The sequence below is a fragment of the Eubalaena glacialis genome, chromosome 1, assembly GCF_028564815.1.
Source record: "Eubalaena glacialis isolate mEubGla1 chromosome 1, mEubGla1.1.hap2.+ XY, whole genome shotgun sequence".
Classification (NCBI taxonomy): domain Eukaryota; kingdom Metazoa; phylum Chordata; class Mammalia; order Artiodactyla; family Balaenidae; genus Eubalaena; species Eubalaena glacialis.
This window is the reverse complement of record NC_083716.1, coordinates 26,188,767-26,205,993: the sequence shown is the minus strand read 5'-3', so window position 1 is coordinate 26,205,993 and position 17,227 is coordinate 26,188,767. Positions and strand designations below refer to the sequence as shown.

The following is a 17,227-nucleotide window of genomic DNA, read 5'->3' as shown; positions in this document are numbered from 1 at the left end:
ATGAAAAATACACTAGAAGGAATCAATAGCAGAATAACTGAGGCAGAAGAACAGATAAGTGACCTGGAAGACAGAATGGTGGAATTCACTGCTGCGGAACACAATAAAGAAAAAAGAATGAAAAGAAATGAAGACAGCCTAAGAGACCTCTGGGACAACATTAAATGCAACAACATTTGCATTATAGGGGTCCCAGAAGGAGAAGAGAGAGAGAAAGGACCGGAGAAAATATTTGAAGAGATTATAGTTGAAAACTTCCCTAACATGGGAAAGGAAATAGCCACCCAAGTCCAGGAAGTGCAGGGAGTCCCATACAGGATAAACCCAAGGAGAAACACACCGAGACACATAGTAATCAAACTGGCAAAAATTAAAGACAAAGAAAAATTATTGAAAGCAGCAAAGGAAAAACCACAAATAACATACAGGGGAACTCCCATAAGATTAACAGCTGATTTCTCAGCAGAAACTCTACAAGCCAGAAGGGAGTGGCATGATATACTTAAAGTGATGAAAGGGAAGAACCTACAACCAAGATGACTCTACCCGGCAAGGATCTCATTCAGATTCGATGGAGAAATCAAAAGCTTTACAGACAAGAAAAAGCTAAGAGAATTCAGCACCACCAAACCAGCTCTACAACAAATGCTAAAGGAACTTCTCTAAGTAGGAAACACAAGAGAAGAAAAGGACCTACAAAAACAAACCCAAAACAATTAAGAAAATGGTAACAGGAACATACATATCGATAATTACCTTAAACGTGAATGGATTAAATGCTCCAACCAAAAGACACAGGCTCGCTAAATAGATACAAAAACAAGACCCATACATATGCTGTCTACAAGAGACCCACTTCAGACCTAGGGACACATACAGACTGAAAGTGAGGGGATGGAAAAAGATATACCATGCAAATGGAAATCAAAAGAAAGCTGCAGTAGCAATACTCATATCAGATAAAATAGACTTTCAAATAAAGAATGTTACAAGAGACAAGGAAGGACACTACATAATGATCAAGGGATCAATCCAAGAAGAAGATATAACAATTATAAATATATATGCACCCAACATAGGAACACCTCAATACATAAGGCAACTGCCAAAAGCTACAAAGGAGGAAATCGACAGTAACACAATAATACTGGAGGACTTTAACACCTCATTTACAACAATGGACAGATCATCCAAACAGAAAATTAATAAGGAAACAGAAGGTTTAAATGACACAATAGACCAGATAGATTGAATTGATATTTATAGAACATTCCATCCAAAAACAGCAGATTACACTTTCCTCTCAAGTGCGCACGGAACATTCTCCAGGATACATCACATCTTGGGTCACAAATCAAGCCTCAGCAAATTTAAGAAAACTGAAATCATATCAAGCACTTTTCTGACCACAACGCTATGAGATTAGAAATCAATTACAGGGAAAAAAACCGTAAAAAACACAAACACATGGAGGCTAAACAATACGTTACTAAATAACCAAGAGATCCCTGAAGAAATCAAAGAGGAAATCAAAAAATACCTAGAGACAAATGACAATGAAAACACGATGATCCAAAACCTATGGGATGCAGCAAAAGCAGTTTTAAGAGGGAAGTTTATACGTATACAAGCCTACCTTAAGAAACAACAAACATCTCAAACAATCTAACCTTACACCTAAAGGAACTAGAGAAAGAAGAACAAACAAAACCCAAAGTTAGCAGAAGGAAAGAAATCATAAAGATCAGAGCAGAAATAAATGAAACAGAAACAAAGAAATAATAGCAAAGATCAATAAAACTAAAAGCTGGTTCTTTGAGAAGATAAACAAAATTGATAAACCATTAGCCAGACTCATCAAGAAAAAGAGGGAGAGGACTCAAATCAATAAAATTAGAAATGAAAAAGGAGAAGTTATAACAGACACTGCAGAAATACAAAGCATCCTAAGAGACTACTTACAAGCAACTCTATGCCAATAAAATGGACAACCTGGAAGAAATGGACAAATTCTTAGAAAGGTATAACCTTCCAAGACTGAACCAGGAAGAAATAGAAAATATGAACAGACCAATCACAAGTAATGAAATTGAAACTGTGATTAAAAATCTTCCAACAAACAAAAGTCCAGGACCAGATGGCTTCACAGGTGAATTCTATCAAACACTTAGAGAAGAGCTAACACCCATCTTTCTCAAACTCTTCCAAAAATTGCAGAGGAAGGAACACTCTGAAACTCATTCTATGAGGCCACCATCACCCTGATACCAGAACCAGACCAAGATACTACAAAAAAGGAAAATTACAGACCAATATCACTGATGAATATAGATGCAAAAATCCTCAACAAAATACTAGCAAACAGAATCCAACAACACATTAAAAGGATCATACACCATGATCAAGTGGGATTTATCCCAGAGATGCAAGGATTCTTCAACATACGCAAATCAATCAATGTGATACACCATATTAACAAACTGAAGAATAAAAACCATATGATCATCTCAATAGATGCAGAAAAAGCTTTTGACAAAATTCAACACCCATTTATGATAAAAACTCTCCAGAAAGTGGGCATAGAGGGAACCTACCTCAACATAATAAAGGCCATATACAACAAACCCACAGCAAACATCCTTCTCAATGGTGAAAAACTGAAAGCATTTCCTCTAAGATCAGGAACAAGACAAGGATGTCCACTCTCGCCACTCTTATTCAACATAGTTTTGGAAGTCCTAGCCACGGCAATCAGGGAAAAAAAAGAAATAAAAGGAATACAAACTGGAAAAGAAGGAGTAAAACTGTCACTGTTTGCAGATGACATAATACTATACATAGACAATCCTAAAGATGCCACCAGAAAACTACTAGAGCTAATCAATGAATTTGGTAAAGTTGCAGGATACAAAATTAATGCTCAGAAATCTCTTGCAGTCCTATACACAAATGATGAAAAATCTGAAGAGAAATTAAGGAAACACTCCCATTTACCACTGCAATGAAAAGAATGAAATACCTAGGAATAAACCTACCTAGGGAGACAAAAGACCTGTATGCAGAAAACTAGTAGACACTGATGAAAGAAATTAAAGATGATACAAACAGATGGAGAGATACACCATGTTCTTGGATTGGAAGAATCAATATTGTGAAAATGACTATACTACCCAAAGCAATCTACAGATTCAATGCAATCCCTATCAAATTACCAATGGCATTTTTTATGGAACTAGAACAAAAAATCCTAAAATCTGTATGGAGACACAAAAGACCCCAAATAGCCAAAGTGGTCTTGAGGGAAAAAAATGGAACTGGAGGAATCAGACTCCCTGATTTCAGACTATACTACAAAGCCACAATAATCAAGACAATATGGTCCTGGCACAAAAACAGAAATATAGATCAATGGAACAGGATAGAAAGCCCAGAGATAAACCCACACACCTATGGTCAACTAATCTATGACAAACGAGGCAAGGATATACAATGGAGAAAAGACAGTCTCTTCAATAAGTGGTGCTCGGAGAACTGGACAGCTACATGTAAAAGAATGAAATTAGAACACTCCCTAACACCATACACAAAAATAAACTCAAAATGGATTAGAGACCTAAATATAAGACCGGACACTATAAAACTCTTAGAGGAAAACATAGGAAGAACACTCTTTGACATAAATCACAATAAGATCTTTTTTGATCCACTTCCTAGAGTAATGAAAATAAAAACAAAAATAAACAAATGGGACCTAATGAAACTTAAAAGGTTTTGCACAACAAAGGAAACTACAAACAAGACGAAAAGACAACCCTCAGAATGGGAGAAAATATTTGCAAACGAATCAACGGACAAAAGATTAATCTCTAAAATATATAAACAGCTCATGCAGCTCAATATTAAAAAAACAAACTACCCAATCCAAAAATGGGAAGAAGACCTAAATAGACATTTTCCAAAGAAGACATATGGATGGTCAAGAAGCACATGAAAAGCTACTCAACATCACTAATTATTAGAGAAATGCAAATCAAAACTACAGTGAGGTATCACCTCACACCAGTTAGAATAGGCATCATCAGAAAATCTACAAACAACAAATGCTAGAGAGGGTGTGGAGAAAAGGGAACCCTCTTGCACTGTTGGTGGGAATGTAAATTGATACAGCCACTATGGAGAACAGTATGGAGGTTCCTTAAAAAACTAAAAATAGAATTACCATATGACCCAGCAATCCCACTACTGGGCATATACCCAGAGAAAAGCATAATCCAAAAAGACACATGCACCCCAATGTTCATTGCAGCACTATTTACAATAGCCAGGACATGGAAGCAACCTAAATGCCCATCGACAGACGAATGGATAAAGAAGATGTGGTACATATATACAATGGAATATTACTCAGCCATAAAAAGGAATGAAATTGTGTCATTTGTAGAGATGTGGATGGATCTAGAGTCTGTCATACAGAGTGAATTAAGTCAGAAAGAGAAAAACAAATATCATATATTAACGCATATATGTGGAACCTAGAAAAATGGTACAGATGAACTGGTTTGCAGGGCAGAAATTGAGACACAGATGTAGAGAACAAATGTATGGACACCAAGGGGGGAAAGTGGAGGGGGGGGGGTGTGATGAATTGGGAGATCGGGATTGACATATACACACTAATATGTATAAAATGGATAACTAATAAGAACCTGCTTTATAAAAAAATAAATTAAAATTCAAAAATTCAAAAAAAAAAACAGAAAGTGCCTGTTTCCCCGTATCTATACTAATACCTAACCTTTTGAATCTTTGACATTGTGATAAATTTAAAATATATCTCATTTAAAAACAAAAAAAACAGAAAAAAACAAACTGCATTATTCATAACTAAGGCACAATTTTCTAGCAGCTGAAGACTTTCTGCTCTTAAGGACTTTTATTAGTAGATATAAGAAGCAGTAAGAATTTTTTTAAAAAAGCAGCAGCAGTGTGGTTGTAAAATTCTGGCAATAAAATTCAGGACTTTGGACAGGGTTTGAACCATGAACCAGCTATGTGATCTAGGGTAAATTGCCTAACTACTCTGCACGTTAATTTCATCATCCGTAAAATGAAGATATTATACGCCCACTTTATAGAGCTGTTTTGAGGATTAAATAGACAAAATACTTACCGATGATAAGCTTCTCGTCGATACTTTTTCAGGGCATGTTTATCCATGTTAGCAGGCATATCTGCTGCATTTTGTAACCGATCACTCCAGGAAGTTGTCATTTTATTTTATTTGTATGCTCAATTCTAGAAAAGAAAATCAGTAATTTAGTAGATTAACATTAGCATCTGTATATTGATATCAGAATTTTTTTAAAAATTAGTAAAACTCTAGCTTGCAAATTGTCTGATATAACTATTTAAATACATTGAATATGGAAATATACTGAAAAATTAAACTAACACTTCTAAACTATGTAAATTTAGGAAAATAATTTCATATAGTAATTTCTATCCAGAACGATCATATATAACACTTTCAAAAAATTAAGCATGATTGCCAGTAATAATTTACTTTAATCCTAGTTTCCAGAAAAGGGGCTGAGACCACAGACATGTGAAAATATATAATTTTCAGTTAATGTATGTTCAAAATATGTAAAGCAAGCAACTTTTTAATTCTGATAAACATACTAAACTCAATCAATGGTAGTACAAATATGTATGAGTATTTGACTTCTAATTATATTATGCTTTTATATTTTTCTATGATACATTATCTTGCAGCTAGTATTACAGACTGAACTAGAAGAAGCAATAAACTAAAACATTTCATCTCATTGGAATAAACATCTAAAACGAGGTGAGCAGGTAAGTGTCTTTACTGTATTTTTACTATAGGCACTGCTACAGGTTTCACTTCTATTTTTGCAGTTTTCATCTGCAGCTTTAAATAAGGATGAAAAATAACCTTTTAGAGTTAAGAAGTTTATTAACATTTTATTAAAATACCAATGTTTGTGAAAACATCTGCATTCTAATTTATTTCCAATTTTGAAAATGTTAACATTGTTTATGACATTATGTCAATTTTAAAGTAAGCCATCTTTGTAGCTTTTTAAAATAATAATTTATTGAGGTGAAATTCACATAAGAAAACTAACCATTTTAAAGTAAGTCAGGGACTTCCCTGGTGGTGCAGTGGTTAAGAATCCGCCTGCCAATGCAGGGAACACAGGTTCAAGCCCTGGTCCAGGAAGACCCCACATACCGCGGAGCAGCTAAGCCCGTATGCCACAACTACTGAGCCTGCGCTCTAGAGCCTGCGAGCCACAACTACTGAAGCCCACGTGCCACAACTACTGAAGCCCGCGCGCCTAGAGCCCGTGCTCCACAACAAGAGAAGCCACTGCAACGAGAAGCCCACGCGCTGCAACGAAGAGTAGCCCCTGCTCACCGCAACTAGAGAAAGCCTGCATACAGCAACGAAGACCCAATGCAGCCAAAAATAATAAACAAATAAAATAAAATTTAAAAAAAAAAGTAAATCAATGGCATTCAGTATGTTCATAATATAGTGCAACCACCACCTCTATCTAGTTCCAAAATACTTCTGTCACTCCAAAGTAAAACCCTTTACCCATTAAGCAGTTTCTCCCCATTCTCCCCACCCCATGGCCACCCCAATCCCACTTCTGCCTCTTTGGGTTTATCTATTCTGGATATTTCATATAAACAGAATCATATAGTGTGTGAGTTTTTGTATCTGGCTTCTTTCATTTAGCATGTTTTCTAGTTTCATCCATGTTGTATCATGTTTCAGATACTTCCTTCCTTTCTATGGCTGAATAATAAATATTCCACTGTGTGCATGTACCACAATTTGTTTATCTCTTCATCCGCTGATAGACATTTGGACTATTTCCACCTTTTGGCTACTGTGAATAGTACTGCTATGAACATGTACGAACAATGTATTTACTTGAGTACCAGTTTTCAATTCTTTTGGATATATATTTAGGTCTGTAATGTTTCTGAAGTAATCAAGATTTCCAAACACTGTTTAGATAACAAAAGTACTGGTACTTGCAAAAGACTCTAGTTAAGGGACTTCCCTGGCAGTCCAATGGTTAAGACTCCGTGCTTCCACTGCAGGGGGCACAGATGCGATCCCTGGTAGCGGAACTAGGACCCCACATAACTTTTTTTTTTTTAATCAGTCATCAATTTTATACACATCACTGTATACATGTCAATCCCAATCGCCCAATTCAGCACACTACCATCCCCATCCCACCACAGTTTTTCCCCCTTGGTGTAGGACCCCACATAACTTAAGAGAAGTTATTTGCTCGGCCACTATAACTGAATCTAGAGATACTATGGGTTTTTTTTTTTTTTTTAATTCATGTAGCAAATCCAGACTATTTTGTGGACCAAAAAAAGGGTGAAATTTTGAAAAGTACAGAATTACAATGGAACTTCAATGGTTTTCAGTGGGGGGAGGAGTGGAGGTTGAGGGAAGGACCAGGACTATATCTTACATAAGCTTAAATAAGACTCAGAAATGAAATTTGTATTCTATGATGAATTAAGAGAAATCAGAATAGTCATGCCATTAAAGAAAAGCTTTAACTTGCGCTCTACTGCAATTATAGTCCATATAGTAAAGTATAGGAAATAAATTTTGTTTATTTATTGTTAAGGCCTTAAGTGAACTCCGACTTTTAAAAAATCTCTAATAGTATTCACAAAAGATTACCTCTTTTTATTTTTAAAAAGTTAAGGAGGGATTCCCGGGTGGCGCAGTGGTTAAGAATCCCCCCGCCAATACAGGGGAAGCGGGTTCGATCCCTGGTCTGGGAAGATCCCACATGCTGTGGACCAACTAAGCTCATGTGTCACAACTACTGAGCCTGCACTCTAGAGCCCGCAAGCCACAACTACTGAGCCCGCATGTCACGACTACTGAAACCCGCATGCCTGGAGCCCGTGCTCCACAACAAGAGAAGCCACCACAATGAGAAGCCCGCGCACCGCAACGAAGAGTAGCCCCCACTCGACACAACTAGAGAAAGCCCATGCATAGCAATGAAGACCCAACACGGCCATAAATAAATTTTTAAAAAAAAGGGACTTCCCTGGTGGCGCAGTGGTTGAGAATCTGCCTGCCACTGCAGGGGACATGGGTTTGAGCCCTGGTCTGGGAAGATCCCACATGCCACGAAGCAACTAAGCCCCTGTGCCACAACTATTGAGCCTGCGCTCTAGAGCCTGTGAGCCACAACTACTGAGCTCGCGTGCCACAACTAGTGAAGCCCGCATGCCTGGAGCTCAAATTGGAAAAAATTAAAGACAAAGAAAAATTATTGAAAGCAGCAAGGGAAAAACCACAAATAACATACAAGGGAACTCCTGTAAGGTTAACAGCTGATTTCTCAGCAGAAACTCTACAAGCCAGAAGGGAGTGGCATGATATACTTAAAGTGATGAAAGGGAAGAACCTACAACCAAGATGACTCTACCCGGCAAGGATCTCATTCAGATTCGATGGAGAAATCAAAAGCTTTACAGACAAGTAAAAGCTAAGAGAATTCAGCACCACCAAACCAGCTCTACAACAAATGCTAAAGGAACTTATTCTAAGTGGGAAGCACAAGAGAAAAAAAAGGACCTACAAAAACAAACCCAAAACAATTAAGAAAATGGTAACAGGAACATACATATCGATAATTACTTTAAACGTGAATGGATTAAATGCTCCAACCAAAAGACACAGGTTTGCTGAATGGATACAGAAACAAGACCCATCTATATGCTGTCTACAAGAGACCCACTTCAGACCTAGGGACACATTCAGACTGAAAGTGAGGGGATGGAAAAAGATATTCCATGCAAATGGAAATCAAAAGAAAGATGGAGTAGCTATACTCATATCAGATAAAATAGACTTTCAAATAAAGAATGTTACAAAAGACAAGAAAGGACACTACATAATGATCAACGGATCAATCCAAGAAGAAGATATAACAATTATAAATATATATGCACCCAACATAGGAGCACCTCAAAACCTAAGACAACTGCTAACAGCTATAAAAGAGGAAATCAACAGTAACACAATAATAGTGGGGGACTTTAACACCTCACTTACACCAATAGACAGATCATCCAAAATGAAAATAAATAAGGAAACACAAGGTTTAAATGACACAATAGACCAGATAGATTGAATTGATATTTATAGGACATTCCATCCAAAAACAGCAGATTACACTTTCTTCTCAAGTGAGCACGGAACATTCTCCAGGATACATCACATCCTGGGCCACAAATCAAGCCTCAGTAAATTTAAGAAAATTGAAATCATATCAAGCACCTTTTCCGACCACAACGCTATGAGATTAGAAATGAATTACAAGGGGCTTCCTTGGTGGCGTAGTGGTTAAGAATCTGCCTGCCAATGCAGAGGACAAGGGTTCGAGCCCTGGTCTGGGAAGATCCCACATGCCGCGGAGCAACTAAGCCTGTGAGCCACAACCACTGAGCCTGCGCGTGTAGAGCCTGTGCTCCACAACAAGAGAGGCCACAACAATGAGAAGCCCGCACACCGCGATGAAGAGTGGCCCCCGCTCACCGCAACTAGAGAGGGCCTGCGCACAGAAATGAAGACCCAACACAGCCAAAACTAAATAAATAAATAAATAAATTTATTTAAAAAAAAGATGTCTACTCAAGGACAAAGATTTAATAAAATTATTTTAAAAAAAAGAAATTAATTACAGGGGAAAAAAACATAAAAAACACAAACACATGGAGGTTAAACAATACGTTACTAAATAACCAAGAGATCCCTGAAGAAATCGAAGAGGAAATCAAAAAATACCTAGAGACAAATGACAATGAAAACACGATGATCCAAAACCTATGGGATGCAGCAAAAGCAGTTCTAAGAGGGAAGTTTATAGCTATACAAGCCTACCTCAAGAAAGAAGAAAGATCTCAAATAAACAATCTAACCTTACACCTAAAGGAACTAGAGAAAGAAGAACAAACAAAACCCAAAGTTAGCAGAAGGAAAGAAATCATAAAGATCAGAGCAGAAATAAATGAAATAGAAACAAAGAAAATAATAGCAAAGATCAATAAAACTAAAAGTTGGTTCTTTGAGAAGATAAACAAGATTGATAAACCATTAGCCAGACTCATCAAGAAAAAGAGGGAGAGGACTCAAATCAATAAAATTAGAAATGAAAAAGGAGAAGTTACAACAGACACTGCAGAAATACAAAGCATCCTAAGAGACTACTACAAGCAACTCTATGCCAATAAAATGGACAACCTGGAAGAAATGGACAAATTCTTAGAAAGGTATAACCTTCCAAGACTGAACCAGGAAGAAATAGAAAATATGAACAGACCAATCACAAGTGATGAAATTGAAACTGTGATTAAAAATCTTCCAACAAACAAAAGTCCAGGACCAGATGGCTTCACAGGTGAATTTTATCAAACACTTAGAGAAGAGCTAACACCCATCTTTCTCAAACTCTTCCAAAAATTGCGGAGGAAGGAACACTCCGAAACTCATTCTATGAGGCCACCATCACCCTGATACCAGAACCAGACCAAGATACTACAAAAAAGGAAAATTACAGACCAATATCACTGATGAATATAGATGCAAAAATCCTCAACAAAATACTAGCAAACAGAATCCAACAACACATTAAAAGGATCATACACCATGATCAAGTGGGATTTATCTCAGGGATGCAAGGATTCTTCAATATATGCAAATCAATCAATGTGATACACCATATTAACAAACTGAAGAATAAAAACCATATGATCATCTCAATAGATGCAGAAAAAGCTTTTGACAAAATTCAACACCCATTTATGATAAAAACTCTCCAGAAAGTGGGCATAGAGGGAACCTACCTCAACATAATAAAGGCCATATACAACAAACCCACAGCAAACATCATTCTCAATGGTGAAAAACTGAAAGCATTTCCACTAAGATCAGGAACAAGACAAGGATGTCCACTCTCGCCACTCTTATTCAACATAGTTTTGGAAGTCCTAGCCACGGCAATCAGAGAAGAAAAAGAAACAAAAGGAATACAAACTGGAAAAGGAATACAAACTGGAAAAGAAGAAGTAAAACTGTCACTGTTTGCAGATGACATGATATTATACATAGACAATCCTAAAGATGCCACCAGAAAACTACTAGAGCTAATCAATGAATTTGGTAAAGTTGCAGGATGCAAAATTAATGCACAGAAATCTCTTGCATTCCTATACACTAATGATGAAAAATCTGAAAGAGAAATTAAGGAAACACTCCCATTTACCTTTGCAACAAAAAGAATAAAATACCTAGGAATTAAAAAAAAAAATTGCAGCATTCAAAGGAAAAGGAAACTATGATACATAATGAGGAGAAAAATCAACTGAAGCAGGGACTTCCCTGGTGGTCCAGTGGTAAAGAATCCACCTCACAATGCAGGGGACACGGTTTTGATCCCTGGTCAGGGAATTAAAATCCCACATGCCATGGGGCAACTAAGCCCACATGCCACAACTACCGAGCTGGCGCGCCTCAACTACACCCCACGTACCACAAACTACAGAGCCCACACGCCCTGGGACTGCGTGCCACAACTAGAGAAGCCTGTGCACCACAATGAAGAGCCCGCACACCTTAATGAAAGATCCCGCATGTCTCAATGAAGATCCCTCGTGCCTCAACTAAGACCTGACGCAGCCAAAAATAAATAAAATAAATAAATAATAAATGAATAAATCTTTAAAAAAAAACCAACTGAAGCAAACCCACAAATGACACAGGTGATACAATACTCAAAGACACTAAGTTATTATAATTGGACAAAATTCAATATATAATATGCAATTCAAATAATATATCATTCAATATATAATTGATAATTGAATGTATTTCATATGTTCAAAATACTAGAAGACTGAAAACGTTAAGTACAGGCATGAAAAATCTTTTTAAAAGACCCAACTCAAACATCTAGAAGTGACAACTACAATCTGAGATGAGAAATACACTGAATAGATTAATGACAGATTAGACTTTAAAGAAAACATTAGTAACTTGAAGACATAGCAATAGAAACTATCCAAATTAAAACAGATCAGTGACCTGTGCAACAGTTTCAAGTGTATTCTGATTTCTAATATATGCATAATTGGAGTCCACAAAAGAAAAGAGAAAGGGAGAAGACAGAAAAATTATTTAAAGAAATCGTGGGGGAAAATTTCCAAACTTAATGAAAATTAGAAATCTACAGGTCCAAGAAAACTCAGCAAACCCCAAGCACACAAAACAAGAAAACTACACCAAGGCACATCAAAATCAAATTACTTAAAAGGAGTGATAAAGAGAAAATATTAAAGAAGCAGCTAGAGAAAGAAGACATCATATAGAGAAGAAAAAAACAAATTCCTCATCTGAAGCAGTGAAGCCAGAGAAAAGTGGAGAAACACCTTTAAAGAACTGAAAGAAAATAAGCGTCAACCTAGAATTCTTTCCCCGACAAAAACATCCTTCAGAAATAAAGACTTCTTCAGATGACAAAAGCTGAAAGAATTAATCACCAGCAGACTCCAAAAGAAATTTTAAAGGAAGTCCTTCAGGTAAGAGGAAAACAATACCAGATGGAAATCAATCTACACAAAGGAATGGGTAACTCTAAAAGATTTTTCCCTACTATTAAATCTTTCTAAAAGATAACTGTTTGAAGCAAAAGTAACAGTAATATATTGTTAGGTTTATAACATATATAGAACTAAAATATGTGACAATAATAACCCAAAGGTGGGTAAGAAGAGAACAAAAGTATACTACTTGAAGACTCCTATAGTACACATGAAGTAGTATACCAGTTGAAAGCAGACTGTGATAAGGTAAAGATGCATACTATACACCCTAAAACAATCACCACAGTAACAAAGTTATAGCTAATAAGGCAACAAAAGAGATAAAATGGAAACAAGAAATAATCAACCCAAAATATGAGATAAAAAGAGAAAAAGGAAACAACAAAGCAAACAAAAAAATAGCAAGGCGGTAGAATTTTACGCAACCATATTTTAAAAATTACACTAAGTTTTAAATATCTACCCCAATCAAAAAAAAAAAAAGCTGTAGGACCTAAATATAAGACATGGCACCACAAAACTCCCAGAAGAGAACATATGCAAAACATTCTCTGACATAAATTGTACCAATGTTTTCTTAGGTCAGTCTCGAAGGCAATAAAAATAAAAGCAAAAATAAACAAGTGGGACCCAATCAAACTTATAAGCTTTTGAACAGCAAAGGAAATCATAAACAAAATGAAAAGACAACCTACAGACTGGGAGAAAATATTTGCAAATGATGCGACCAACAAGGCCTTAATTTCCGAAGTATATAAACAGCTCATACAACTCAATAAAAACAACAACAAAAATAACCCAATCAAAAAATAGGTGGAAGACCTAAATAGACATTTCTTCAAAGAAAACATACAGATGGTCGATAGGCACATGAAAAGATGCTCAACATCGCTAATTATGACAAAAATGCAAATCAAAACTACAATGAGGTATCACCTCACACCAGTCAGAATGCCCATCATTTAGAAGTCTACAAATAACAAATGCTGGAAAGGGTGTGGAAAAAAGGGAACCCTCTTACACTGTTGGTGGGAATGTAAACTGGTGCAACCGGTATGGAAAACAGTATGGAGGTTCCTTAAAAAAACTAAATCTAGGACTTCCCTGGTGGCACAGTGGTTAAGAATCCGCCTGCCAATGCAGGGACACAGGTTCGAGCCCTAGTCCGGGAAGATCCCACATGCCACGGATCAACTGATCCCATGCACCACAAGTACTGAGCCTGCGCTCTAGAGTCCGTGAGCCACACTACTGAGCCCACATGCCACAACTACTGAAGCCCACACACCTAGAGCCCATGCTCTGCAACAAAGACAAGCCACCGCAGTGACAAGCCTGCGCACTGCAACGAAGAGTAGCCCCCACTCGCTGCAACAACAGAAAGCCTGCGTGCAGCAACAAAGACCCAACGCAGCCAAAAATAAATAAATAAATTTATATTAAAAAAAAACAACAACACGAAAAATAGGGAATTCCCTGGTGGTCCAGTGGTTGGGACTCCACGCTTTCAATGACAAGGGCGCGGGTTCAATCCCTGGTCGGGGAGCTAGGATCATGAATGTCACACGGTGTGGCCAAAAAATAAATAAAATGGTTCACATAAGTAAGCAAGTAAATAAATAAATAAATAAAGTCTGTCCTCCATCCTGAGATTTAAAAAAAAAAAAACAGAAAACTAAAAATAGAGTTGCCATGTGATCCAGCAATCCCACTCCTGGGCATATCTCCAGAGAAAACTGTAATTCAAAAAGATACATGCACCTCAATGTTCATAGCAGCATATTTACAACAGCCAAGACAAGGAAGCAATGTAAATGTCCATTGACAGATGACTAGATAAAGAAAATGTTGCATATATATATACAATAGGATACTAGCCATAAAAAAATTAAATAATGCCATGTGCAGCAACATAGATGGACCTGGAGATTATCATACTAAATGAAGTTAAGTCAGAAAGAGAAAGACAAACACCATATGATATCACTAATATGTGGAATCTAAAATATGATACAAATGAACTTATTTACAAAACAGAAACAGACTCACAGACATAGAAAACAAACTTGAGGTTACCGGAAAGGGGATGGGAGCAGGATAAATTAGAAGTTTGGGATTAGCAGATATAAACTACTATATATAAAATAGGTAAACAACAAGGTCCTACTATATAGCACAGGGAACTATATTCAATATCCCATAATAAACCATAATGGAAAAGATGAAAAAGAAAAAATATATATATTTATATATATATAAAACAATCACTTTGCTGTACATCAGAAACCAACACAACATTGTAAATCAACTATACTCTAATAAAAAAAATTTTTAAGTTGGCATGGTTACATTAATATTAGACAAAGTATACTTCAGATCAAAGAATATTACCAGGTTTAAGGAAGCCCATTTCTTAATGATAAACAGGTCCATTTATCAAGAAGACATAATAATCATAAATGCTTATGTACATCTAATAACAGAGCTTCAAAATACATGAAGCAAAAACTTGTAGAACTGCAAGGAGGAAGTGACAAAACCACAATTATAGCTGGAGATTTCAGTAATATTTCAATAACTGATAGAACAAGTGGACAGGATGCCCGTTAAGGATAGAAAAGACTTGACCAACATTATCATCCAACTTGACCTAACTGACATTCATAAAACAGTCCACCCAACAACCACAGAATACACATTCTTTTCAAGTGCACATGGAACATTTACCAAAATAGATCATGTTCTGGGTCATAAAACAAGTATCAATAAATTGAAATTGAAAAAGAATCAAGTCTTACAAAGTATGTTCACTGGCCACAATGAAATTAAATTAGCAATAAATATAGAAAGATACCTGGAAAATCCCCAAATACCTGCAAATAAATGAACACACTTCTATATAACCCAAGGGTCAAAGAAGAAATCAAAGGAGAAATTAGAAATTATTTTTAACTGACTCAAAATGAAAATACAACATTATTAAAATTTGTGAGGACTTTCCCTGGTGCGCAGTGTTTAAGAATCCATCTGCCAATGCAGGGGACACGGGCTCGAACCCTGGTCCAGGAAGATCCCACATGCCGAGGAGCAACTAAGCCCGTGCGCCACAACTACTGAGCCTGTGCTCTAGAACCCACGAGCCACAACTACTGAGTCCGCACACCACAACTACTGAAGCCCATGCTCCTGGAGCCTGTGCTCCACAACAAGAGAAGTCACAGCAATGAGAAGCCTGCGCACCACAATGAAGAGTAGCCCCCTCTCGCCACAACTAGAGAAAGCCCATGCACAGCAACGAAGACCCAACACAGCCAAAAAAAAAATTTTTTTTAATTAAAAATAAAATTTGTGAGAAGGGAATCAAAACCATTCACTAAAAACATCAACTAAACACAAAAGGCGGCAATAAATGGAGGAAATGAGGAACAAAAAGGGTTTAAGTCATTCAGAAAACAAATAGCAAAATGGCAAAAATAAGTCCTTCCTTATTAGTAATTACTTTGAAGGCAAAGTTTCACAGAAAGGATTAAAAAGACATGATCCACCTATATGCTGTCTACAAGAGACTCACTTTATATCCAAAGACACAAATTGGTTTTAAGTGGAAGGACAGGAAAAAACATTCTATGCAAATAGTAAGCAAATAGAACTGGAGTGGCTACACTACTATCATGCAAAATAGACTTTTTCTAAAAAAAAATAAATTTATTTATTTATTTATTTTTGGCTGTGTTGGGTCTTCCTTGCTGCACGCGGGCTTTCTCTAGTTGCGGCGAGCAGGGGCTACTCTTTGTTGAGGTGCACAGGCTTCTCCTTGTGGTGGCTTCTCTTGTTGCAGAGCACAGGTTCTAGGCATGCGGGCTTCAGTAGTTAGTTGTGGCTTGCAGGCTCTAGAGTGCAGGCTCAGTAGTCGTGGCACATGGGCTTAGTTGCTCCACGGCATGTGGGATCTTCCCAGACCAGGACTCAAACCCATGTCCCCTGCATTGGCAGGTGGATTCTTAATGACTGTGCCACCAGGGAAGTCCCACAAAATAGACTTTTAAGTAAAAAAAAAAAAACTGTTACAAGCGACAAAGAGATGCATTATATACTAACAAAAGGGTCAATTTGCTGAGAAGATATAGCAATTACAAACATAAATGCACCCAACAAAAGAGCCTCAAAATACATGAAGCAAACACCGACAAAATTGAAGGGGGAAATAGTTCGAAACTATTCCCAACTATAGTGGGAAATAGTTGGGGACTTCAATACCTCACTTCTAACAATAGATAGAACATTTAAAACTAACATTGATAACGATATAGAGGGCTTGAACAAGTATAAACTAACTAGACCTAGGAGACATATATAGACCACTCCACCCAAAAACAGAATATACATTCTTCTCAAGTGCACATGGAACATTATCCAGGATAGACCATATGTTCAACCATAAAATAAGTCTTAATAAATGTTTAGGGACTTCCCTGGTGGCGCAGTGGTTAAGAATCCACCTGCCGGGCTTCCCTGGTGGCGCAGTGGTTGAGAGTCTGCC

At 36.9% G+C, this 17,227-nt stretch overlaps 1 protein-coding gene across 2 annotated transcripts in view; it reads right to left on the bottom strand.

Moving 5' to 3' along the window:
• The window catches only part of NT5C2 (5'-nucleotidase, cytosolic II), a 104,111-nt gene that overhangs the window by 70,688 nt on the left and 16,196 nt on the right, over nucleotides 1–17,227 (bottom strand). For both annotated transcript variants that reach the window (XM_061193736.1, XM_061193738.1), the window contains one exon: nucleotides 5,171–5,295. In XM_061193736.1, the coding sequence (XP_061049719.1) occupies nucleotides 5,171–5,271 (101 nt within the window). In that variant the 5' untranslated portion in view covers nucleotides 5,272–5,295. The remainder of the gene's footprint in view (nucleotides 1–5,170; nucleotides 5,296–17,227) is intronic.